The sequence below is a fragment of the Bison bison genome, unplaced genomic scaffold, assembly GCF_000754665.1.
Source record: "Bison bison bison isolate TAMUID 2011002044 unplaced genomic scaffold, Bison_UMD1.0 scf7180017864061, whole genome shotgun sequence".
Classification (NCBI taxonomy): domain Eukaryota; kingdom Metazoa; phylum Chordata; class Mammalia; order Artiodactyla; family Bovidae; genus Bison; species Bison bison.
The window spans coordinates 5813911-5839536 of NW_011494633.1; the positions used below are offsets into that span (position 1 = coordinate 5813911).

General features: G+C 52.2%; 1 protein-coding gene across 1 annotated transcript in view; it reads left to right on the forward strand.

The window, feature by feature from the left end:
* Positions 1-25626, forward strand: part of RIN3 (Ras and Rab interactor 3) — a 120105-nt gene that overhangs the window by 66778 nt on the left and 27701 nt on the right. Inside the window, exons 4-6 of the mRNA XM_010836202.1 lie at positions 10052-10124; positions 17236-17327; positions 24697-25624. Of these exons, the coding sequence (XP_010834504.1) occupies positions 10052-10124; positions 17236-17327; positions 24697-25624 (1093 nt within the window). The remainder of the gene's footprint in view (positions 1-10051; positions 10125-17235; positions 17328-24696; positions 25625-25626) is intronic.

Consider the following 25626-nt stretch of genomic DNA (forward strand, 5'->3'; position numbering starts at 1 on the left):
GAATGGACTGGTTGGATCTTGCAGTCCAAGGGACTCTCAAGAGTCTTCTCCAACACCACAGTTCAAAAGCATCAATTCTTCGGCGCTCAGCTTTCTTCACAGTCCAACTCTCACATCCATACATGACCACTGGAAAAACCATAGCCTTGACTAGACAGACCTTTGTTGGCAAAGTAATGTCTCTGCTTTTGAATATGCTATCTAGGTTGGTCATAACTTTTCTTCCAAGGACTAAGCGTCTTTTAATTTCATGGCTGCAGTCACCATCTGCAGTGATTTTGGATCACTTTATTTTGGATTTATTTATTTCCAAAAAAATAAAGTCTGACACTGTTTCCCCATCTATTTCCCATGAAGTAATGGGACCAGATGCCATGATCTTAGTTTTCTGAATGTTGAGTTTTAAGCCAACTTTTTCACTCTCCTCTTTCACTTTCATCAAGAGGCTCTTTAGTTCTTCTTCATTTTGTAGCATAACAGTGGTGTTATCTGCATATCTGAGGTTATTGATATTTCTCCCGGCAGTCTTGATTCCAGCTTGTGCTTCCTCCAGCCCAGCGTTTCTCTTGATGTACTCTGCATAGAAGTTAAATAAGCAGGGTGACGATATACAGCCTTGACGTACTCCTTTTCCTATCTGAAACCAGTCTGTTGTTCCATGTCCAGTTCTGACTGGTGCTTCCTGACGTGCATATAGGTTTCTCAAGAGGCAGGTCAGGTGGTCTAGTATTCCCAAGTCTTTCAGAATTTTCCGCAGTTTATTGTGATCCACACAGTCAAAGGCTTTGGCATAGTCAATAAAGCAGAAATAGATGTTTTTCTGGAACTCTCTTGCTTTTTTGATGATCCAGTGGGTGTTGGCAATTGGATCTCTGGTTCCTCTGCCTTTTCTAAAACCAGCTTGAACATCTGGAAGTTCACGGTTCACGTATTGCTGAAGCCTGGCTTGGAGAATTTTGAACTAACACCCCAAAAAGATGTCCTTTTCATTATAGGGGACTGGAATGCAAAAGTAGGAAGTCAAGAAACACCTGGAGTAACAGGCAAATTTGGCCTTGGAGTACCGAATGAAGCTGGGCAAAGGCTAATAGAATTTTGCCAAGAGAACGCACTGGTCATAGCAAACACCCTCTTTCAACAACACAACACATGAACATCACCAGATGGTCAACACCAAAATCAGATTGATTATATTCTTTGCAGCCAAAGATGGAGAAGCTCTATACAGTCAGCAAAAACAAGACCGGGAGCTGACTGTGGCTCAGATCATGAACTCCTTATTGCCAAATTCAGACTTAAATTGAAGAAAGTAGGGAAAACCACTAGACCATTCAGGTAAGACCTAAATCAAATCCCTTATGATTATACAGTGGAAGGGAGAAATAGATTTAAGGGACTTGATCTGATAGAGTGCCTGATGAACTATGGACTGAGGTTCGTGACTTTGTACAGGAGACAGGGATCAAGACCATCCCCATGGAAAAGGAATGCAAAAAAGCAAAATGGCTGTCTGGGGAGGCCTTACAGATAGCTGTGAAAAGAAGAGTTACTGTAGGATCTAGCAATTCCACTTCTAGGCATACACTCAAGATATGAAAATATATGTCCATGTAAAAATTTGTATACAAATGCCAAGAGCAGTGTTATTTGTAGTAACCAAGGGGTGGAAGCAACCCAAATATCTGTCAGTGATGAGTGGATAAACAGAATGTGGTACATCCATGTAACAGAATACTACTCAGACATAAAGAGGAGCGAAGTGCCACTGATAGCACAGGGAGAGCTACTCAGTCCTCTGTGATGACCTATATGGGAACGAATCCAGAGGAGAGTGGATTTGTGTATTTATGTACGGCAGAAACTAACACAACATTGTAAATCGGCTGTAGGTGCCCAGTCGCTCAGTTGTGTCCCAGCTCTATGGCCCCATGAACTGTAGCCTGCCAGGTTTTTCTGCCCGTGGAATTTTCCAGGCAAGAATACTGGAGTGGGTTGCCATTGCCTACTCCAGGGGATCTTCCCCAACCAGGGATTGAACCCCAGTCGCTTGCATCTCCTGCCTTGGCAGGTGGATTCTTTACCACTAGCGCCACCTGGGAACCAACTATACTCCAATAAAAGTTAACTTAAAAAAAAAACAGTAGTGAAGTGCTGAGGCTGACTCCTGCTACAACATGGGCGTGGACAAACACTGACATAATGATGCTGAATGATAGAAGCCAGGCCCACAGGACCACATGTTGTATGATTCCATTTATACAAAAAGTCCAAAATAGGCAAATCCATGGGGACAGGAAGTAGATTCGTGGTTTCCAGAAGCTAGGAGGAGGGAGGATTGGAAAGTGACTGCTGACGGGTATTACATTTCTTTGGGGGGGATAATGAAAATGTTCTAAAATTGATTGTGGTGATGTTTGCACAAATCGGTGAATATACTAAGACTATCGTGCACTTTAAATTGGTGAGTTGTGTGGTGTGTGAATGATATCTTAATAAAATGGTTTTTTAAAAAATCCAACATTTGAAAAACTGTCCAATTAGAAAACAGGAGAAGACGTGAATAGACACTTGAGCAGAGCGGATGTGCACAGGAAAGGGCGTTCAGCATCTTTTTGAAACGCAAATTAAAGCCACAATGAACTAACACTCGATACCTAGTGGAATGGCCAAAATAAAAACTAGTGAGCACACCCAGCTGGCCAGGATGGGGAAGAAGCTGCATCGCTGCTGCGTAGCTGGTAGGAATGTGAAATGGTACAGCCACTCAGGAGAGCAGCTCGGCCCTTCCTTTGAAAAACAAAGGATGGACTCCCCATGTGACCCAGCAAATGCACTTGGGGGCATATATCCCAGAGGAAGGAAAGCATATTTTCATGCAGAAACATGGACCTAAAAGTTCCACAGCAGCTTTGTGCATAATCACTAAAAACCAGAAATTCCCAGATGTCCTTCAGTGGGTGAATGACCAAGGTACACCCAGACCATAGGTTACTACTCAGCACTAAAAAGGAACCGGGGTATTGATTCACTCAATAACTTGGATGACCCTTGAGGAAATGAAGCAGAATGGGAAAAGCCAGTCCCAAAGAATATGTCCTGTATGACCCCATTTATATGACATTCAATCATGTGATCAAAAAGATAGAAAACAGATTGTGGTTGCCAAGGGTTGGGGTGGATGTGATATGAAATACCTTGATAGAGGTAGTGATTACAGGCAGCTGGGATTTACACACGGGATAAAATTGCATAGTTCTCTACATACACACATTCATATGCACAAGAGCTAGTATAAACCTGCTAAGCTCTGAATGAGTTCTGTGGATCACACAAAGGTTGGTTTCCTGGTTCAGATCTTGTCCTCTAATTAAGCACCCTGATATTGCCATTGAGGGAAACTGGATGAAAAGTGAAGAGGGCCTCTCTGTTTATCTCTGCAACTTCCTGTGGACCTGTATTTCCAAAGAAAACATTTGCTAAAGAAATAGTTACATAAATATTGGAGAGCTAGCGATGTGCTAAGCACCATGCCTGGTGCTGAGGGTACCATGGAGAACTAAAGATATGTACACCATTCCTGCCTTGGCAGTTCATTTGTATTACTGAGTGATAAAATGGAATTTCCTAACAAATGAATCTTCTAACAGCTTTTGGTTCTTTGTGGATTACTCGTTTTGATGTTGAGATTGTAAAGACCAGAAGCCAGGCTGCTGTGCATGGAGCCGGACTCTCCACCTTGTCTTGACTCAGCCTTGATGGTGAGTCAGGAGGAGAAAGGTTTCTTTTTCTCTAGGCAGTGGCAAGTCCCATTGTTGGCACCTGTTGTCAGCTGGGGACATAGCAGATGGGACTAGCTGGTGCTGTTTTTTCTCCTCACTCTTTGAAAGAGAGATGGTTTAGACGGGGGCTGGTCTTTCCCACTGCTCTTTCCACTGAGGAGGCTGGAGGCTGTACACAGTGGAGGAGTCACCGCTGCTCAAGTTTTCAGAGGGGAGCAGAGGGAGCCGGCATCCTTGTTAGGAACACCCAGTGGGTGACCCGGGGAGCTTGTCAGCCCTTGCGGGGCTCGGAGGGGAACCAAAGTAGCATGAGCCGAGAGGACTCTGGAGACCACTTAGCTCCTAAGAAACATTTACAGAGAAATTTAGAACATTCGAGAAAAATTTAGAGAATCTTCATAGTTTCTCTGCTTATAAACGTCACATATGCTCATTATAAAAGTGCCAGAAAAACGTAATACAGGAGGTGAAATTCAGTCCACGGTGTGTGTATGCATTTTCTTTTTTTTTCTTAATCATGACTTTGTTGAGATGTATTTACTTCATGTAGTCAGCATCATACAATTCACCCATTTAAAGTGTATGATTCAGTGGCCTTAGGTATATTCAGTTGCCCAGCCTACCAGGGTCAATCTGAGAACATTTTCAACACATCAAAAAAGAAGCCTTGTGTTGTAAAATGTGAATGTACTTAGGCCACTGAGTATTCTTAAAAATTAATAAAATGCTAAATTGTATGTTTTTTATAGTTTATGTGTGCTCACTCACTCAGTCGTGTCCGACTCTATGATCCTGTGGACTGCAGCCTGCCAGGCCCCTCTGTCCTTGGAATTTTCCATGCAGGAATACTGGAGTGATTTGCCATTTCTTTCTCCAGGGGATCTTCCCAACCCAGGGATCAAATCTGCATCTCTTATGTCTCCTGTGTTGGCAGGCGGATTTTGTGCCACTGCACCATCTGGGAAGCCGTATCATGATAGAATACCCTTTTTGCCAAGCATGCTATACAGAGAAGTTTACAGTCCTTGCCTTCAAGGCAAAAGACAAATGAGGAGGATTAGCAAGGAAGCGCGAAGCTGGGTCCTCCTTGCCTGGGGAGAGAGCAGGAGCAAAGGCCTGGAGGCCAGCAATCCCAAGTCGAGGTGTGGCAGGGTTGGCTCCTCCTGGAGACCAGGGAGAATCTGTTCGGGCCTCTCCTGGCTTCTGGTGACAGCTGGCAACCCTTGGCTTTGGCTGCATCTGCCTCCATTGCACGTGGCTTCTCCTCTCTGTGTCTGTGTCCCAGGTCTTCACCTGTTTTCTTACAAGAACACCCATCATTGGGTTTAGGGCCCACCCCAATCTGGTCAGACCTCATGTGGACTTGATTCCATCCGCCAAGACCCTGTTTCCAAATAAAGTCACACTCGCGGGTACCAGGGGTTAGGATCACAGTCTGTCTTTCTGGGAGACACAGTTCAGCCCACAGCAGACAGGTACTTTATTCACTCTGTTATACAGCTGAAGGGGTTTCCCAGGTGGTGCTAGTGGTAAAGAACATGCCTGTCCATGAAGGAGACATAAGAGGTGCAGGTTTGATCCCTGGGTTCAAATGATGCCTTGGAGAAGGAACTGGCAACCCACTCCAGGATTTTTGCCTGGGAAATCCCATGGACAGAAGAGCCTGTTGGGCTACACACAGTCCGTGGACTCACAAAGAGTTGGACACGAATGAAGCGACTGAGCATTCAGGCACACATACAGCTGAAGAAACTGAGGTTCAGGGACGCTAAGCAATTGTGATGGAGACATGTTCACACTCAGGCCATTTGGTCGGGGCGCTGCACACAGCCACCGGCCCGTGCAGGACACAGGGCTGTCCTGGAAGCTGAGCGCCAACCCACCCTCTGGAACAAAGGCCTGTCTAGCTCTTACTGATTTGCGTTCACCTCTGCTCCAGAACAATGTGAGGCTGCCTGTCGGGGCTCCCTCATGTCCCAGGTGTCCCTTTGGGCCCCTGGAGGGAGGGCATGAGCCACGTGGTGGGAGGCCTGAGACCCTGGCCAAGGCACCACGTTCCCCCTCACCCCGCCGAGGCCTCTGCTCCTCTGGGGTCCCTCTGCCAGACAGACTTTGATGTTTTGAACTGTTTATTTATTTCTGTACTTTTATTCGTTTTTGGCTGTGAGGAGTCTGTTGCTGCACATGGGCTTTCTCTAGTTGCGGCAAGTTGGGGCTGCTCTCCAGTTGGGGGGCACAGGCTTCTCGTTGCATAGCTTCTCTTGTTGCAGAGCTCCAGCTCTAGAGCGCGTGGGCTTCAGTAGCTGTGGTGCATGGGCTTAGCTGCTCCATGGGATGTTCCTGGACCAGAGATCAAACCCATGTCCCCTGCATTGGCAGGCGGATTCTTAACTAGAATTCTCAACTAGACGAGCAGGGAATCCCCAGTCAGACTTTTAGCAGACATTTATTATCTCCCAAACTGCATACTACATCATGAGAAACGCTGGGCTGGAAGAAGCACAATCTGGAATCAAGATTGCCGGGAGAAATATCAATAACCTCAGATATGCAGATGACACGACCCTTATGGCAGAAAGTGACGAGAAACTAAAAAGCCTCTTGGTGAAAGTGAAAGAGGAGAGTGAAAAGGTTGGCTTAAAGCTCAACATTCAGAAAACTAAAATCATGGCATCTTGTCCCATCACTTCATGGGAAATAGATGGGGAAACAGTGGAAACTGTCACACTTTATATTTTGGGGCTCCAAAATCACTGCAGATGATGATTGCAGCCATGAAATTAAAAGACGCTTACTCCTTGAAAGGAAAGTTATGACCAACCTAGATAGCATATTCAAAAGCAGAGACATTACTTTGCCAGCAAAGGTCCGTCTAGTCAAGGCTATGGTTTTTCCTGTGGTCATGTATGGATGTGAGAGTTGGACTGTGAAGAAAGCTGAGCACCGAAGAATTGGTGCTTTTGAACTGTGGTGTTGGAGAAGACTCTTGATAATCCCTTGGACTGCAAGGAGATCCAACCAGTCCATCCTAAAGCAGATCAGTCCTGGGTGTTCATTGGAAGGACTGATGCTAAAGCTGAAACTCCAGTACTTTGGCCACTTCATGCGAAGAGTTGACTCATTGGAAAAGACCCTGTTGCTGGGAGGGATTAGGGGCAGGAGGAGAAAGGGACGACAGAGGATGAGATGACTGGATGGCATCACCGACTTGATGGACATGAGTTTGGGTAAACTCCGGGAGATGGTGATGGACAGGGAGGCCTGGCGTGCTGCAATTCATGGGGTTGCGAAGAGTTGGACACGACTGAGCGGCTGAACTGAACTGAACTGAAACTGCATGCCACACATAGGCCCTGCTGCTGCTGCTGCTGCTGCTAAGTCGCTTCAGTCGTGTCCGACTCTGTGCGACCCCATAGACGGCAGCCCACCAGGCTCCACCGTCCTTGGGATTCTCCAGGCAAGAACACTGGAGTGGGTTGCCATTTCCTTCTCCAATGCATGAAAGTGAAAAGTGAAAGGGAAGTCGCTGAGTCCTGTTGGACTCTTCGAGACCCCATGGACTGCAGCCCACCAGGCTTCTCCGTCCATGGGACTTTCCAGGCAAGAGTACTGGAGTGGGGTGCCATTGCCTTCTCCAACATAGGCCCTGAGGAGGGCTCAAGTGTGGGCAAAGGCCTGGCCCTGGCAGGCAGGAGCTCCCCTGGGTGTGGCCTTGCTCTGCTATTCCCACCGGCGGGACGGGGGAGTACGAACTGGGGGCTGGGGGTAGGGCAGAAGAGGCCTGGTTACAAAGAAACAAACATGACCTTGATCCTCCCTTGTGCTTTGACAGATCTACTGTTTTCACAGTAAAAAGGGGACTGGGCCACTATATCTAGAACTGTGAGTGGCCCCAGCCACACAAATGGATGAGCCCTGGTCCTTGCTCCTGAGGAAGGGACCAGAGTGGGGATAAACTAAGTCTAAAGGAACTGTGGGCTTTATAGAAAGTCGTAGGGGCACAGGAGAGGAAGGGACTGCTTATCTTAAAGGTTTCATCTGTGTCTGCAAAGGTCAGACCATGTCTCAGTGGTGAAGGAAAACTGCTCATTGTTGAGCAGGCCCGGTATAAAGAAGCTAGGCTTTTTGCGTGCATCACCACTAATTCCTCTTGAAGGATTCATGAGAAAGGTCTTAAGTCCAGTTTACAGATGGAGCATCCACTCTACCTCTCCCAGCTACCGGAGATCTTTTGACCCCAGCCTATAAATGGCACCCCACTCCAGTACTCTTGCCTGGAAAATAACATGGACAGAGGAGCCTGGTGGCCTACAGTCCATGGGGTCGCAAAGAGTCAGACACAACTGAGCAACTTCACTTTCACTTTCCCTTGGTCAGTTGGTGCTGCTAAGGTCCGTGATGCACGGATGTGCCACTAGGTGGTGCTGTGGACCACCTCATGTCCATTCATTCACAAAGGGTGGTAATTCCATGCCCTGATGTTTCTCTGACTTGTTATTTATGGGCATCTTGCCAGTACCTCCAAGAACTGTAACCTACTTAATGTTTTTCTTTAAACTCTCTTGTAAAATTTTTATATCTATCCTAATGAGATACCATGATCTCTTTGCTATAAATAAATGATGAATGTAATTCCCTGGTGGCTCAGGCAGTAAAGAACCCGCCTGCAGTGCAAACCCAGGGAGATCTGGGTTTGATCCCTGAGTCGCGAAGATCTTCTGGAGGAGGACATGGCAAGCCAGTCCAGTATTCTTGCCTGGAGAATCCCCATGGTCAGAGGAGCCTGGCGGGCTACAGTCCATGGGGTCACAAAGAGTCACACAGGACTGAGTGACTAAGCACGATCTTTTTAAAAAAATCATGTAAACTGTTTAGAACAGTGCAGTAGCATATAGAAAGAAGGAAAGTATTAAAATAAAGTTATTAGAACAAAACATGTTGGTTTGCGTATCGTAGATCACCAGTGCAGCAGAATGCTGTCCTAGGCTTTGGAAGCAGGCTGCAGTCAGCTAGACACAAGAGTGCTTAGTGTTGGAAGGGCTCTTCCCTTTGCATGTAGAGGAACTGGGGTACTGAGAGGGGAAGGGGCAAACCCATAGTCATACTGTCTACCTCAAGGTTGGAGCCAGACCTGGGACCCAGCTCCAGCCTTATACCTACCTCCACCCCGTGGATGCTCAGAAGAACCTGAGGAAGTTGGAAATGAAGTGTGAGGCACACATGTTTCTTGGCCCTCTGATGCCCGGGAAAGTTCACTGTGGGTCCCACGTGCAGAGAGCATCACTTGTCGGGTGCATGGGGCCCTGGGATGAGAGTCAGGCGGCGTGGGGGCGGGCGGCTGCCAAGACCCCTGGTGAGCAGCTCAGCATCTCTGGGCCCCTGGCCCTGGTGCTCTGCTGCAGGGCATGGTGTGGTACCATGCTCTCCTCTGGGCAGTCCACCCCGGCTTCGGGCCCTGACTGCCACATCCTGGCACCCTGCCACTCCATGGAGCCACATCCACCCAGGATGGGCTCTCTCTCCCTTAATCCCTCTTCCTTGTCAGAGCTGGAAAATATGGGTGTCACCCTCCCTCTTGGGTTACTTGTGCAGCCAAATCAAGTGAGGTTCTGACAGGCCCAGGGATTCTTGGGCTAAAGGCCAGTGGTCGCACTGGACCAAGGAATCTCCTGGAAGCTAAAGCAGAACAGGGACAAACCATCCTCTGCTGGCCCCCACAGTCCTCAGAATTGTCAAGTGGAGATGACCCTGAATGTTTAATTCGGGACGTTTTCAAGTTCTGCTTTTACAATCTAGAATCTTCAGTGTTATTTCACTCAAAATGGTGCATGTGTTACTAGTTAACACCAGTTGCTGTAATAAAGAGGCCCCTGAAATCGGCTTCCCTGGTGGCTCAGGTGGTAAGGAATCCGCCTGCAATGTGGGAGACCTGGGTCTGATCCCTGGGTTGGGATGATCCCCTGGAGAAGGGAAAGGCTACCCATTCTAGTATTCTGGCCTTGAGAACTCCATGGACTACAGTCCATGGGGTTGCAAAGAGTCGGACACAACTGAGCGACTTTCACTAAAATCTCAGGATTAGCACCACAGAAGTTCACGTCTCTCCTCCCTACGGCCCAATGGGCTGCTGATGTGTTTGTGACTGCAGCAGGCTGGGCCCTGCAGCAGGTGCCGTGACCCACAAGTGAGCACAGGGCAGACCCACCCTCCCTAGGGACACCCCCTCTCCTCTGACAGGGACACTCATCCAAGCCTCTGTCCTCTCTCCTCAGTACTGTACCTGGAAGGCTCGGTTCTTGTGTTTGAGGACATCTTCAGACTGATCGCATTCTACTGTGTCAGTAGGTGAGTATTCCTGGCCCCACAGGAGGGCATCTCATGGCAACAGATGTGCATGCATCTTGGGTGGGGGCAGGGGTGTCACAGGGGAGCCCCCAAGGGAAGGGTGCAGCCCACAGGATGCAGAGAGGGGGCAGTCCCTTGGCTTCGCCCTCGTACCCATGAAAGGGGGGGGCAGTGCCGGCTCTCCTGCTTTCTTTCTTTAAAGGTCCCCCCTCACCTCCACCTGCCCCCTTGGCTCACTGCCCATCACCATCTTGTCTTCCAGCTTTCACGACAGCTTGGGGTGGGTCCTGTGCTGACCTGACCCGCCCTGTTGGAGGAGTTCTAGAAGGAACTTCCTGTAGGGGCAACAGGAAAGGCTGATACTCTTCATGGGAGAAAGCGTGTGATTTTTGAAGCAGCTGCTGGGTGGAGTGTGTGTCTGTAACCACCCTCAGAACTGCTCTGTTCATTCAGAACTGGTTGCAGGTCAACAGGAATTTAAAAATACATTTTGGTGCCCAGAAGCCAATGGCTTACGCTACAGGGATTTGACCAGGGCTGGGCAGGATGTCTTGGGGCCCGGGGCCCCCAGGCTCACCTCTCCCTGCTTCAAAGAGACCATTCATGCTGCCTTCACTCAACCCAGGACAGCCCTCCCACCTACCAGGACCCTCCTGGGCCCGGTGGGCAGAACTGAGATGCTGATAATAAGATGCTAACCGCTCCTGCCTGTAGGGGGCTCTCCAGGTACTCAGTGAGGTGCTAGGGTTTTATATCCGTTATTTTCTTAAATCTTGCCAACAGTTCCACCCCGTTAAGTGCTCTTGTTAGTCCACCACCTCCCCGGGTTTTTTTGACTGCTCTATGCAGGACATGGGATCTTAGATCCCCAACCAGGGATCCAACCTGTGCCCCCTGCCATGGAAGTGTGGAGTCTTAACCACTGGGGTGCTCTTGTTAGTTCCATTTTACAGATGAGGAAGCTGAGACTAGAGAAGTAAGTTGCTCAGGGTCATGAACCTGGTAAATAGCAGGGTGGAGATTCAAAGCGGAGTGCCAAGGCCCGTGGTCTTTGCTACAGCCGTCCCCCTGTGTACATTCTCCAGTGATTCTGATGATCTAGCATGTCCTTCTAGGCCCACAAAGCCGAGCATCAGGGCTCCCTGGCCCTTTGTACGTTATGATAGGTCAGGTTCTCAGAGTCAGGCCCTTTCCTGTTCTGAGAAGTTCTACCTTAGTGGAGATGACAGCCTAGAGTTTGGCCCAAGATAGATGCTTCCAGTGAGTGAATAAATGAATGAATGGTGACGTAATTGCAGAGCTCAGAATTTGAGCTAATCTTTCTGTCTCAACTTTCTCTCCTGTAAAATGAGAACACCACCCATGCTGTAGATGCTGGAGAAAGAAATGAGATAAAGGGACAGTATAGTACTGACACCCAGGAGGTGCTCTGGTTCTGATTCCGTGGGTTGGGCCACAGGAAGGTGTGCTCGGGTGGTGACGTCATCTGTATGAAGCGAGATCCGGAGCCATGGTCACCAGACACCACTGTCACCTCCCACCCGCTCCTCCTCTGGCTGCTGTTTCTCCACGTTCCAGAAAAGCACATGCTTTTCACCTGCCCTCAGACACTCAGGCAACCCACTGGAAGGTCACAAGGCTCGGAGGCTGGAACTCCTATGTTTGAGGGGAAGGGGCATCAGCTCCAAGGCCACCTCTCGGGAGTGAAAGTTGCCAAGGAAGGGCCATTGACTAGGAGTGGAGAGCCCATTCCTGGCTGTGTGACCTTGGGCAAATCCCCCGACTTTTCCCGGCCCCAGTCACCTCACGTGTCAAGGGGATCCAAGACAGAACCCCAGAGTGCTAGAGCTGTGTTCCTCTGTGAGGTCTGAACAAGCAGCCATCTTCAGAACCAAGTGCCCAGAGGTCACGGGAGGCGAGCCAGAGATGCAGATTTTAGGTGCCTTTGTGTTCCCGGCAGGGCCTTGCACAGAGGGGCGTTCTGAGATCTGCTAAAGCACAAGCTGGAATCAAAATTGCAGGGAGAAATATCAATAACTTCACATATGCAGATGACACCACCCTTATGGAGAAAATGAAGAGGAACTAAAAAGCCTCTTGATGAAAGTGAAAGAGGAGAGTGAAAAAGTTGGCTTAAAGCTCAACGTTCAGAAAACTAAGATCATGGCATCTGGTCCCATTACTTCATGGGAAATAGATGGGGAAACAGTGGAAACAGTGTCAGACTTTATATTTTTGGGCTCTAAAATTACTGCAGATGGTGATTGCAGCCATGAAATTAAAAAACACTTACTCCTTGGAAGGAAAGTTATGACCAACCTAGATAGCATATTCAAAAGCAGAGACATTACTTTGCCAACAAAGGTCCGTCTAGTCAAGGCTATGTTTTTTCCAGTAGTCATGTATGGATGTGAGAGTTGGACTGTGAAGAAAGCTGAGCACCAAAGAATTGATGCTTTTGAACTGTGGTGTTGGAGAAGACTCTTGAGAGTCCCTTGGACTACAAGCATATCCAACCAGTCCATTCTAAAGGAGATCAGTCCTGGATGTTCTTTGGAAGGAATGATGCTGAAGCTGAAACTCCAGTACTTTGGCCACCTCATGTGAAGAGTTGACTCATTGGAAAAGACTCTGATGCTGGGAGGAATTGGGGTCAGGAGGAGAAGGGGACGACAGAGGATGAGATGGCTGGATGGCATCAACGACTCGATGGACATGAGTTTGGGTGAACTCCGGGAGTTGGTGATGGACAGGGAAGCCTGGCGTGCTGCAATTCATGGGGTCACAAAGAGCCGGACACAACTGAGTGACTGAACTGAACTGAAACACCCAGGTGATACAGGCCAGTCCTGAGACAGAGCCTGCTCCCTGATGGGCCCTCAGGGCCCCTGTGGCCTCGGCACCTGTCCACTGAGCACAGTCCCTGCAAGAGCGAGGACCAGCCCTGGTTCGGTCACATGGGCTCATGAAGGCCGGTCCTTCTCCAGTGCTCACTTAGGAGCACGTGCTGTGGTCCACCACAGCCCGTCCTTGGGGTGGGAGGGCATAGATTTGGCTTCACGATGTCCGCCCCAAACCTCACTGGAACTCTGATGCTCCTGGCTGGATGGTAGATGGTGTGAGAGTTCTAGAGAGTCTGAGTCCCATAGTCACCCAGGGAGCTGGTTAACACTTCCAGGGCCCACCCTGGGGATTCTGACTAGCTGGCTGGGAGTGGGGCACAGGAATCTGCATTTATAACACACACACAATCCACATTTATAACACACACACACACAATCTGTATTTATAACACATACACAATCCACATTTATAACACACATGCATAATCTGCATTTATAACATACACACAATCCACATTTATAACACACACACAATCTGTATTTATAACACACACAATCTACATTTATAACACACACACACAATCTGCATTTATAATAAGCCTGTCTGCAAACCAAAGTTTGGGAACCGCTAAGAAAAGGATACTAACAGTTAGCTGAGGGCCCCCGGGGGCATACTTGGAGAGGAGAACCATGGGCAGGGGGCATTCAAGGGCCTCCCCGAAGGAGGAAGCAGCAGGGCAGTGGGGTGCAGGACGGGGACAGGAGAGAAGTCCCGCCAGGGTTCAGTGCCAGGGTGCCTGGCCTCAGTGGATCCCTCTCTCCAGCAGCTCCGGAGCACAAAGCAGACCTTGGGGTCCACCATAAGCCATGGGGCTGGACTTCTGTGCCCCCAAGCCAGCACGCCCAGGCACGTGTGGCGCTCTGTAGGGCCACTGGAGCAGGCGCTGAGGCTCCAGTATGCCAGGACAAGCCTCTGGGGGTCATGGGTGCCGGCCCTCAGGAGCAAACTCCGCAGAGGCTGGACGATGGGTGCAGAGCTAGTAAAAAACACTGAAGTGTCTGGAGGGGGCGGCAGCAGTGACTGTTCCAGTCAGCTCCATGGACCAGGCGTCTGTTGAGTCGGGCTTACACTGGGTGCTGCCCACAGAGCTCTCTCTAACCTGAACGGTGCTGCAGGGTGGGGCAGGGAGTGTTATCACTACAGACCCACTTCATGAGGCTTGTGACCCTTGTCCCATGCTGTGCCGAGGATCAGACCTTTGCAAGGAGCTTAGCAGAGCCCCTGGTCTGGAATGAATCCTCCAGGAGGCATCAAGCATGTTCTTCTTGCTGTTATAAATGAAGATGCTGCAGCTGGAGTTGGCCAGCCTCGGTTCACCCAGCTCAGTTCTGAGCCAGGTCTGAACCCCAGGTTGTCTGACTGCCGAGCCCAGCTGCCTCTGCCCGGCATACAGGGCCAGGCCCGTGGTCCAGAGGACGCGGGTCTGCTTTCTCTCCAGCAGCAGCTTCTCCCCTTCCATGTGCGGGGAGTCTAGGCCCTCTTGGTGAGAGGGGTGACACTGATGGCCAGGCAAAGAAGGGCAGGAAGAGAATTCGGGTAGAGGACACAGCGTGGGCGAAGGCCTGGCAGCAGGCCTGCTGCAGGTTGCTTGGCAATGGCTTCCTGGGAAGAGCTGGACATGTGGGTGGGGGATAAGGTGCCTGGAAGGCCTGAAACGCCGAGCCCAGGAGCTGCATGCAGGGCTTCCTTCCCTGGTGCTGGGAGTTGCTGCAGCTCACAGATGGATTGCATTTGAGCAGAACCACATGGCTGCAGAGGCTGGGAGGCTGGGAGTTGCTGCAGCTCACAGATGGATTGCATTTGAGCAGAACCACATGGCTGCAGAGGCTGGGAGGCTGAAACAAGGGGAATGTGGATACCAGCTGGGCTCTGCAGCCACCCAGACCCCAGACAGGGGATGGGGAACCAGGCGGGGTAGGGGCGGTCACTGCAGGGAGGAGTGGGGAGGCAGGGGGAGCCTGGGGAACCGTCGGGGCTCTTATCGTGGGCACAGGCGCATAAGCAGGCGTGATGGTTCCTGAAGCACATTCTACATACCAGATGCTCTGCCAAGCCCCTTTTCAAGGATGGCAAGCTCTGATCCTCAGTACAGCCTGGGGTCAGGAGTCAGTAGCCTTGTGAAATGGGTGCCATTAACCGAAATGAAGAAGTAGGGAGCCCCTTGGTCCTCCTGCCCTCTCTAGGAGGTGGCCAGGCACCCAGTGTTGTGACGAGGCTGTCGTCCTCCACTGGGCAGCTGGGGGAGGTGGGCTGGGCCTCTTCTCTGAAGGAAGCTGTTATCACTGTGTCTGGAGCTGCCTTCACAGCCGCCTGGACCAGGAGCCACGGTCTTGCCTTCTGAGTCCTGGTTAGGGGGACAGGGGGACAGAGGAAAGGAGCCTGACCACACAGCTCAGAGGCCCCGAAGCACCCTTGACTGGAGCTCCCAGCAGGAAGGGAAGAAACAAGTTCCCACTAGGTGCTCCCCTGCTGTGCTGCATGGTTTCTATAGTAACCCCATAAGCGAGTATCATGTCCCCTGTCCAACCAGGAGATGGAATGACACCCACCAGGAATGGCAGAGCTGGGGTTTACCAGTGTCCTCGATTCCAGAATTCATGCTGGTTTTTTCTTTCTCCCTCTCACTTAAAGAAATTCTTTTAATGGAAAGGAATTCATGCTTTCCCCTCTACTTTCCTTTTGAAAGTGGTTGACTTTCAAAACCACAGAAGTCACCTGGGACGTGTGAGGAGATGGAGCCACGAGGCATGGAGGGGATGCAGACATGGTCTCATAGCCTTCCATTCTGGAAGCGCTCCCCAAGTCGCCCCAAAATTTATAGGACCTGGACAGGGTGGGGGTGAGTGCCAAACCCTATGGGAAAGAGAAAGCTAGCCTGTGTGAGCTAATAAGGTATTAATAATATACATGGTGCCTGGTACTTTTAATCCATGGCCAACAACCCACTAGGAGGTAATAGTAGAAGAAAATGTATTTGGCCTTAGTTAGGTTCTGGACACAGAACTCTTAAATTCTTGGAATTTCCTGAGTTGACAGGGGTGTCTCTTGTTATTCATAATGCGCCAGTTTCTGTCACACCTGCGTTATGCAAACCCATAAACAGGAGAGGCCCCTAGACAGCCTCAGGATGGGGCTGGTCACCAGGAAGACCAGTGACCAAGGCGGGGAACTTCCAGCCCCACCCGCCCACCTCCCAGCTGATGGACACTTTGAGGCGCCGGGAAGTGCCGTGTCCAGAGAGGCGTGGAGGGGAGCTCCTTGCCCCGACCTTGCCTGTGTGCTTCTTCCATCCAGCTTTTCCTGGGCTGCATCCTTACAATGAGCCAGGAAATGCAAGTGTTGCCCTGAGTCCCGTGAGCTGTTCCCAGCAAACTGTCAAGCCTGAGGAAAGGGTCATGAGAACCCCTGACTTACAGCCTGTTGCTCAGAAGTACAGGTGACCTGGGACTGGCGTCCGAAATGGTGGGGCTGAGTCCTTAGCCTGTATTAAGGAGTAGTTAGTTAGTGCTAGTTCCAGGCAGTTAGCGTCAGAATTAACTTGTAGGGCATCCCTTTGTTGTCCAGAAAATTGTAGGATCGTTTTAGATAACATCCCAGAGGGGATCATAAAGGCCCTCTCTGATCTGTTTCCCCATCTGTACAATAAAGGGGGGCAGGGTGTATAGACCTCTTCTGAGGGGTCTCTGAAGCGATCCCGGGATGAACTGCCATTCAGACCAAAGGCAGCAGATAGAGCTGGCGGACTGTGTTGTTGGGGGCGCCTGTGTGCTCGACGGAAGCTGTGCGCTCACAGTTTCGGGGGGAAGCAGGAGGTAGGGTCTGTCTGTGCGCCTGCTGCACACCTTAGTGTGGAATGGCAGGGCTCGGAGGGCCGGAGGGGGTGTGTCCCTTACCTTCCCCAGAATAGCTCCTGTAGAGGAAGCTGTGTGGGCTTCCCCTCCACGCGCCATCCCTCACCATGACCAAGGAAGGTCTCAGCATCTCTGGGTCCAGTGGAGACACAGGACTGGGACCCGACCGGTTGCTCCCTCAGCCTTAGGACTCCATCCTTTGGCTCCAGGGAAGTTTCCGGTCTGTGGCGATTGCAGCAGCCAGCGGGGTTGCCGGGTTCTTCCTCCATGGGCTGTGGATTGGGAGGTGGCAGGGCTGAGACTGGACACACGGAACCCGCCCCAGACTTGACCTCCGACCCCTCGTGTCTCCGCAGAGATTTATTGCCCTTCACGCTGAGGCTGCCCCGGGCCATCCTCGAAGCCCGCAGCTCCACAGACCTCGAGATCATCTCCAATCTGGGCCTGGGTAAGTCCCCTTCGGGGTCAGAGCAGGAGACCAGGCTGTAGTAGGACCGGGGATCCCGAGGGGCCTTTCAGGCTGAGCCCAAGCTGGATCCTGAGTCCCAGCTCCCAAGGGACCACCTGCTCCCCTGCCCCAGGTGCCGAGCCCCCCAGCAGGGAGACACTCCCACTTTTCAGAGTGGCTGCTTTAACAGCTGTCAGGGGGTCTCATGCACATCCTTGCTGGGTCTGAGGGAGTGGGGGCTGGTTAGGGCCCACACAGGCTGACCTGGCGTCAGAATGTGACCTGAGAGAAGCCAAACCAAACACCAGGGTCCGTCTCAGCATGACCGTGATCATTACCTGAAGGTACCCCCCGGCCCCTTGGCCTGCTCCCTACCCAACCACGTGACTTAGCACACCCACCCTGCCACTTACCCTTCTGACCTTTTGAGGGATTTGGGGTAGGGGGGAGTAAAAGACAAGAGTGTTTCTGATCCCAGCCCTTCTACGTAATAGTAAGAAGAGCTCACACTTCCTGGGCCCTTTCCATGCGATGGGCTTCACTGAGTCAGCACTGACCTCTGACATAGCCTCACCATGCTGGCCCTTCTCTGGAAGCCCATGCTTCCCAAAGCTGGAGCCGCCAGGAAGCCAGGCCGGCCACCCCTGCAGGCCCCCATCTTAGGCAGAGGCCAGGTCACATTATGAACAAAGCAGTTAATGAGTCCTTATCAAGACTAAGCCGCTCAGGGAATATAGTCAATATTTTATAATAACTTTAATGGAGTATTATTGTCTATAAAAATTTGAATCATGATATTGTGCACCTAAAACTAATATATTGTAAATCAACTAAATGTCAACTTTAAAAAAAAAGAAAACTCAGACTTCCCTGCTGTTCCAGTGGTTGAGAAGCCACCTGCCAATGCAGGAGGTGCAGGTTCAATCCCTGGTCTGGGAAGATTCCACGCGGTGGGAGGGAACTAAGCCCATGAAACCACAGCTACTGAGCCCATGCTCCACAAGAGAAGCCCCTGCAGTGAGAAGCCCGCACACCGAAACTAGAGAAAACCCACACATAGCAACAAAGACCCAGCACAGCCCAAAATAAATTAATTAAAAAAATTTTAAAAGGCCAAACCATACCCAGGAACCTGCACTACATATGGCTGAGCCCACTGGTACATTTTCAGCAGTGCTGGTCAAATGGAAGAAAGATTGGTGGAGCGGGCAGGACCAAGGCATAGATGAAACTAGAGGCAGACCTGGGATCCGAGGAGATGCCCCTTGGTTCTCAGGCCCATCACTGTCCACCCCCCGGGGGGGCCGCTGGACAATAGAGAAAGAGCTGCCACAAGGCGGCTCGTGGTCAAAGGCCAGGGAGTAGGAGGAGTGCAGGCCCTCGGGTTTAATGCGCGATAACCGTGCTCTGACCTCTTCACCTGCGTTGACTCATTAGATCTCCAGACAGCCCAGTACAGCAGGTTGTAATATCGTGATGCCCACTTTATGACAGAGAAAACAGACATGAGGAGTTGAGTGACGTGTCTAGGGTCACAGGATCCACGGAGGGCTGGGTGGTTAGGCTCCAGCCTCCACCCGCCAGCTCGTGGTGCCCCGTCACTCTATCCGGGTTCTCCTAGGTCTGGTTGACCCAGTTCATAAACTTTGGGGCCAGTTTGCAGTTGATGTTGGGAATAAACACTAAGCTTGGGCCTCAGACTTTATACTTGCTGGGCTCTTACTCTTCCAGAAGCTTGGGTGTGGGACAGGTGTATGTGTGTGTGTGTGTATGCTCAGTCGTGTCTATTTGCAACTCCATGGCCTGTAGCCCTCCAGGCGCCTCTGTCCATGGGATTTCCCAGGTAAGAATACTGGAGTGGGTTGCTGTTTTCTTCTCCAGGGGATCTTCCCAGCCCAGGGCTCGAACCCACATCTCCTGCATTGGCAGGTGGATGCTTTACTGCTGAGCCACCTGGGAAGTCCATGGGATGGGTGAGCATCTGGTAACTCACACAGTCCAAACGACACCCCTCCCGAGGGCTAAAACGGCAGAGGTGACACTCGCCCTGCACTCTGTTGGCGCTGTCTTGGGTAATCCTTGCAGTCCCATTTTAAAGATAGAAAATCAAGTCTTAGCACGGCCAGGAAACTTGTCCAAGATGCTCCAGGCAGCGAGGAGCACGGCTGGGAAGTACACCGAGAGCTTTCTGACTCCCAGCACAGCTCTCCGCTGCCCCTTGGCTGTACCTCGTGAGCGTCTCAGTTGTTTGTGCAATGAGCAGTTGCTGGCTGACTTTGAGGTCAAGTTCAAGGGCAAGTGAGATGCATGCACTCCATCTGGGAGGCTTACCACCGAAAGGAGGGTTGGTTTGCAGCCTCACTGCAGGTGGGTTGAGGCAGGTGCCCCTGGGATCCAGTGCCCCAGGGACCCCCAGGTTTCTCTCACCTGGGGATGGATGTGGAAGACAAGCTGCTCCTGTAGGGAGAACCATATTCCTTTCTGGAATCGACAAGCCCTTCTATCCGGGCAAGCTTGACCTCTTGGGCAGGTTGAGGACGTGAGCGGGGAGGGGCCTCTGAGAAGCAGCTGGCAGTTCAGGTCGTGTGTCAGCGTCCGCTTCCTTGAGAAGTGGATTTAAATGAAACCTGAGGACATTGCAGCTTAGGAACCAGAGGCTTCTGATCAGGCCTGGTGTCCCCAAGTGCTGAAGCACGGAAGTGAGGCTCACCAGGGTAAGTTTTTCCTGGAGCCGAGGAAGGGCTAATTTTTCTGTTCATCCCCAGAAAGGATAGAGACCCAGAGCTGAAAGGGCACGTCCCATCAGAGACCAGAAGCCTTGGCTCTGAGATGTGCAGACCGCCCCGGCCTTCAGCTGCAGCAGCGGTGACAAATAAGCAAAGATAAGGAAGGGCCGGACGCCCCAGGCACGGTGCCCAGCGCATCACACATTCTAAGCAAGGCACTCTGTGGCAAAGAAGTGAAACCAACTCAAAATAGCTTAAGATAAAAGGGGATTTAGTAAAAGGAGGCCAGGGAATCTCCGTGATAGGAGCAGAGGGTCCGCCCAGCTTTGCAGGCAGCGGATGCTCTTCTCCGCACACAGCTCAGCCTCCTTAACCCCTGGTTCCCGCTCCCAACTCCTCCATCCGTGGGGCTCTGACATCTGCCCCCACATACCGATCTGATGACCTTGTCGTTGGAATACGTTTATGAGGCATTTGTGCTTTCTGTAACTAGTATCAGCAATGTTTCTTTTTCTGGCACTCTACTCACTTTTTACAAAATGAATCGAGTGTCATAAATATCCAGATCATTGCACAAGCCTGCTGTTCAGACAGAGATGATGGTGCTGAAATAGGGTTATTGACTCACAAGCTCAGTACCATGTGATTGCCCAAAATGTTTGCTCCTGAGCTGATATAGGAAAGTCTGAGCCTGGCCTTGGAAAAGCCAGCATTCAAAAGGGTTCTGTAGGTAGAAGCTTGGGACCACAGAATTAACACAGGGAGCAGTTCACTAAACTGCGTGCAGTTAATTCTTCTCAGTACAAAAGGAATCTAGAGAAAGCAAGTTAGACTTGCAGAGGTTCTCAGACATGTTCGCAGTGAGTATATGTTTTATATTTCTAAAATATGTTTAAAAAGAGAATATGTGCTATAACTCTTCCAAGTTGGCCTGTAACTTGCTTTTGCCTTTATGTTATACAATGAGAACTTTCCTAGTTGTCAAAAATTCATTGGAAAGTCCAGTTTGAATGATTGTCTTAACAGCCCACCTTTGGGATATCACAGAAACATTCTCCCACTGATCTCAGACTTTCTAGCAGTTTCCATGGCATCTGGAACACTTGGCTGCCTTTATTCATGCCCTCTTCGTTCTGCCAGTAGCCTGGGGTTTCTCAAGTGTGAAACCTTTGTCACACTTGTCCTCAGGGTCTAGAGCCCAGCACCTGGCCTGGCCAAGGCCCTCTGAGGACTATAGGTGTGGACGCCTGGCAGGAGGCATCTCCAGTTGAGACACAGGAGGCCACAGGGCCAGCAGGACGTCGGCCACAGTCTGGGGGCGGCACACAGGAGGAGAGGGCTCGGGCCCTTAGGGGAACTGCGGCCCCTGAGCCGAGGTTGGCCCGGTGCCGCTAGGCGCAGACGCCCACGGCCGCAACCAACCACTATGATTGCACGACAGCCTTCCGCTTCTCCCCTGGCCTTGGCATTCTGCAGAGAAAGTTACCTACTTCCTTTTTTCAAAAAAAAAAAGCATGAAGACTTGAGTTCCCTAATAGGCCCCCAGACCCCAGGGTGTAGCTCCTTGGATCCCAGCTCTCCCACCTCTCAGAGTGGCCTTGGCTTTGAGGCCTCTGCCCTGCGGGGTGTAACCACCAGGCCTATCTTAGGGGCAGGGGAGCAGTTCCCAGTCACCCAGCCCCTGGACATATTTCCCTGAACCCCACGTCTCTTCCACTTGTGTAGAAATGCAGATCTGAGTGGTGGAAAGTGTGTTCTTTTTTCCTTTGTGATGCCCGCCCTGCCGCCCACCCCCACGCCACTCCTGCCCCCCGCCACTGCTGTCCTGAGGTGGGTGGTCTGGCTGGTGGTCCATTACTTACAGAGCTCTTTGCTCTCCTTTTTGCCTTTCACCTCTCATTTTCTCACTTCTTTACTCCTTGTCTTTAGACACCCTCCCAGGCCCAGGCTGAAACCAGAGGACAGTCCTAGGGTTGGTCTGTCTCATCAGTGTGCACCAGGGCAGGGGAGCCAGGGGAGTGTAGGTGTGGCCTGAAAGTGTCAGGAAAGCTCCACCAAACTGGTGACATTTGACTTGGGTCTTGAAGGTTGAGTAGGAAGGAGTTTGCCAGGTGGAGAGGGTAGGAAAAACATTCGAAGCAGAGGGAACATTAGCCAAGACCCAAAGGTGGAACTGCCCATGGCGTGTTCAGGAAGGAGTGAGCAGCAGAGAGACTGGGGTGGAGATTCAGTAGGTGAAGGTGTAGAGGGTCGGATCCCACAGGGGATGAATGCCAGGCTAAAGGCTCGAAAGTGATTCTGAACAAATAGCAATCAAGGGTCTACGATATGCCCAGTATAGAGCCACGAGGAGTAGAATTGGAGGCAGAGTGGGGACACGGAGGCAGGCTATGGCCATGATCTGGGTGAGCAGTAATGGGCATGTCCAGGCACAGGTGGGCAGTTCTGTTGATGGCCTGCCCTGTGACTTGTACCTTCTCCCGAAGGGTCTTTCAGAAACTTGGAGATGAGCCTTGGGAGCCTCAGCTCACCTATGGGGCTGCTGCCCAGTCCCTTCATCAGACTGGCTGCCTGCTTGCTCCTTGCTAGGAAGCCTTCCAAGAATACTGTGCAAAGTACCCAGGAGAATGGACAGGTCACGGAGGGGTCAGTAGCTGCCCAAGAAAGCAAAGCACAAGGCACAGGCGGCCATGAGAAACAGCCCCCCCCCCCCTGTAGATGATGGGAGAGCTTGAAGACACACCCTCCCATGCTGGCCCCCTGTGTCCTCAGGGAGTGACTGGCAGGGGCGCACATTGGAAAGTCACATGAAAGTTTGTCATCTTTGATACAGTGTAGACATCTGGCCGAAGCACTTCTAAACATGGAGTCTCTGCCCACTAAGGGGCTGCACCATGAGCCCTGCTCTGCTCCTCTGCGATGGCCCCACCCCAGAGGGATGCACACGGCGCTCTCTCAGCTTCTCAGCAGCCCTGCTGTCCTTGAATTACATATCACTCACCTTGATCGGGTTTCTGACCTCCTTGGCCAGCAAGCTGGTGAACACCTACACCCCTGAGAGTGCCTATCCCTTGGGATGAACACACACACACACACACAGCTGCCCTCGGTTCCCTGGGTTCCCTACTCCTCGGCCGTCTTGCAATGTCTCCTTTCTTCCAGTGTTGAGAATCTGTTGTGTTCTTACCCCGACCCTGGCTCTGGGGTATACGCCACCTCGCCCCTCACTCAGGCCAGGAGAGCAATAGGGATGGGAAGTGTCACAAGTTCTATGAAGGGTGGCCACGCATGTAACACATCAGCCCAGCACCCGGCCTTCAGAACTAGTGCGACCTAGTTCAAACCCCAGCTCCTTCATTCCCCGACCTGGTGACCTTTCGTCTCTCTGGGTCTCTTGTCTTCATTTGTCACATGGGGACAACCTGAGGACTTACACCCGAGGCCTGTGGTCAGAGACCCTGAGACAGTAGAGCAAGCAGCCCACACACCCAGGATCCAGCACATGTTTGTTCCTGGTATTGTCTTTGATGCTATTTTTGGTAATTTTCTTACTGATGACTCCTTCCCGGAGGTAAAGAGCCTTGGGTGAGAGACTGGAGGCCTGGCCTCATTAACAAGGAATTGGCACTATCGATCTCTAAAATTAATAGCTTGGACAAGACCTGGGTTCCCTACTCCTCTTCAGCAGAAGGGACTGCTTGAATGAGTTCGCAGTGACCTGCCAGCCCTCTGACTTTGTTCTCAAAACGTGCCCCTGGGGCCCTTCTTGGAGCATCCCAGGCTTTCATCAGGTTCTCCAGAGGGCTTGGTACCGAAAGGTCGGGACCTCCTGTGATCTCGTCAACCCCCGACTTGAACATCCCATGCCCCTTACCCAGAACAAGCCTGGCTCTGACCATCAGTACCTGGAGAGGGAAAGGCCTGCTCTGGTGGCCTCAGCCATGGGCTGAGTCAAGAGAAAGGCGTGTGCTGGGGGCTCAGCAGTGCAGGAGCTCAGGCTCTCCAAGCTGAGGGCAAGAGGGCATTTTCCTGCTTTAGCAGCTAGATTGACCAGAGGTGGCATCATTTTGCAGTGGGCAGGCGTTCCCCACCTTGGATGGTCAGGTCTGAGCTCACTGGCCACCATCCATAATTCATTATTCCTGCTGTGACAACTGCAGTGGCCAAAAACAGGCCCAAAGTCCCTTCTCTTTTGGGACCCCATTCTAGATCGAGGCCTAGGAAGGTCTGGAGACTTGCCTTAGAACCCCCGACTGGTCAGCAATGGAAGCTCTGGGCTTCGTCGACTCCATGTCCACACGTCCCTGCGCCCCAGGTCATGGGTGCCCCTCGGGCAGCTCTCACATGCCAGGGGACAGGACCGAGGTGCTGAGCCTGTCGCCAGCACCGTCCTGGCCCCACCCCGGCACTGGCACCGCAGGGGAGGACGGCGTGGGGCTTCCCCTCCCGAGGCAGGAAGTGGTGGGAGAGGTTTAAAACAGTCCAGGAGGGGAAAACAACCTTCAAGCGGGTGAAGCAAACACCTCGCCGCCGGGCCCTCCCTCGGCCCTGCCCCCACGCTGCCCGCAAGCACCACCGGGTCCGGTCCACGCAGGGGCCCGGCTTCGGGGACTGACCGCCTCTCCCTCTCTCCTCTCCGACAGGCTTCTGGGACTCCTCACTGAACCCCCGGCGAGGAGGTGGGAGTCCAGCGGAAGCCCCAAGAGACCCAGCCCCCCGAGCGACCCCCGCCTCCAGCCTCAAGTCCACCGCCCATCCCGAAAACTGCTCGTGTGAAATCGAGCTGTCCATAGGAAACGGCCGCCTGTGGTTTGTGAATCCGATCTTCATCGAGGACTGTGACCGTGCCCCGCCGGCCGACCAGCCCCCCGCTGGAAGCTGCCCCTCGCGCCCGGCGCCCCCCACCCCTGACGCTACCTCACCCACCTCCCGGTGGGCTCCCCGCCGCCCTGCGCCCCCTCCCCCGCCACTCCCCCTGCACCCCCCGGGCTTCAGCCGGCCTCCTCCTGCTGCTCCTACCCCTCCGGCCAGTCCATCGCCCAGTTCTCCCCCGGCGGCGGCTCCCCCGCCTCCAGAGGCTCTTCCGCCCTCACCCCCAGCATCTGCCCCCCACTTGGCACCCCATGCCCCAGGCCCTCCGGGGCTTCCAAGCCAGCCACCCATGACAGCCTGTGAGAGGCTCCCACGCCTCCTCGCAGGCCTTGACCCCCTCAGGGAGGAAGAGATGAAGCCAGGGGCAGCCGCCAGCCCCTTGAAAACCCCCGCCCCGCCAGTGCCCACGAAGAAGAGCCTCCCCGCGGTTCCCCCCAGACGCCGCATCTCGGAGAAGGTCTCCCTGGAAGACCAGAGCGCAGGGAAGCCGGACAGGGGGGCGGCCGCAGAGGGGGACCCGGGGGGTCCTTCCAGGGCATCCCCACTCCGCCTGCCTCCCCTGCGGACCTCAGACACCCCCGGGGACAGGCCTCAGAGAACCACAGAGCCAGGCCAGGAAGCATCAGCCCAAGCCAGCAACCCGGGCAGCGCGCCAGAGCCTCTGAGGAAGATCCGACAAGCCCCAGTCCCGCCTCCCAGGA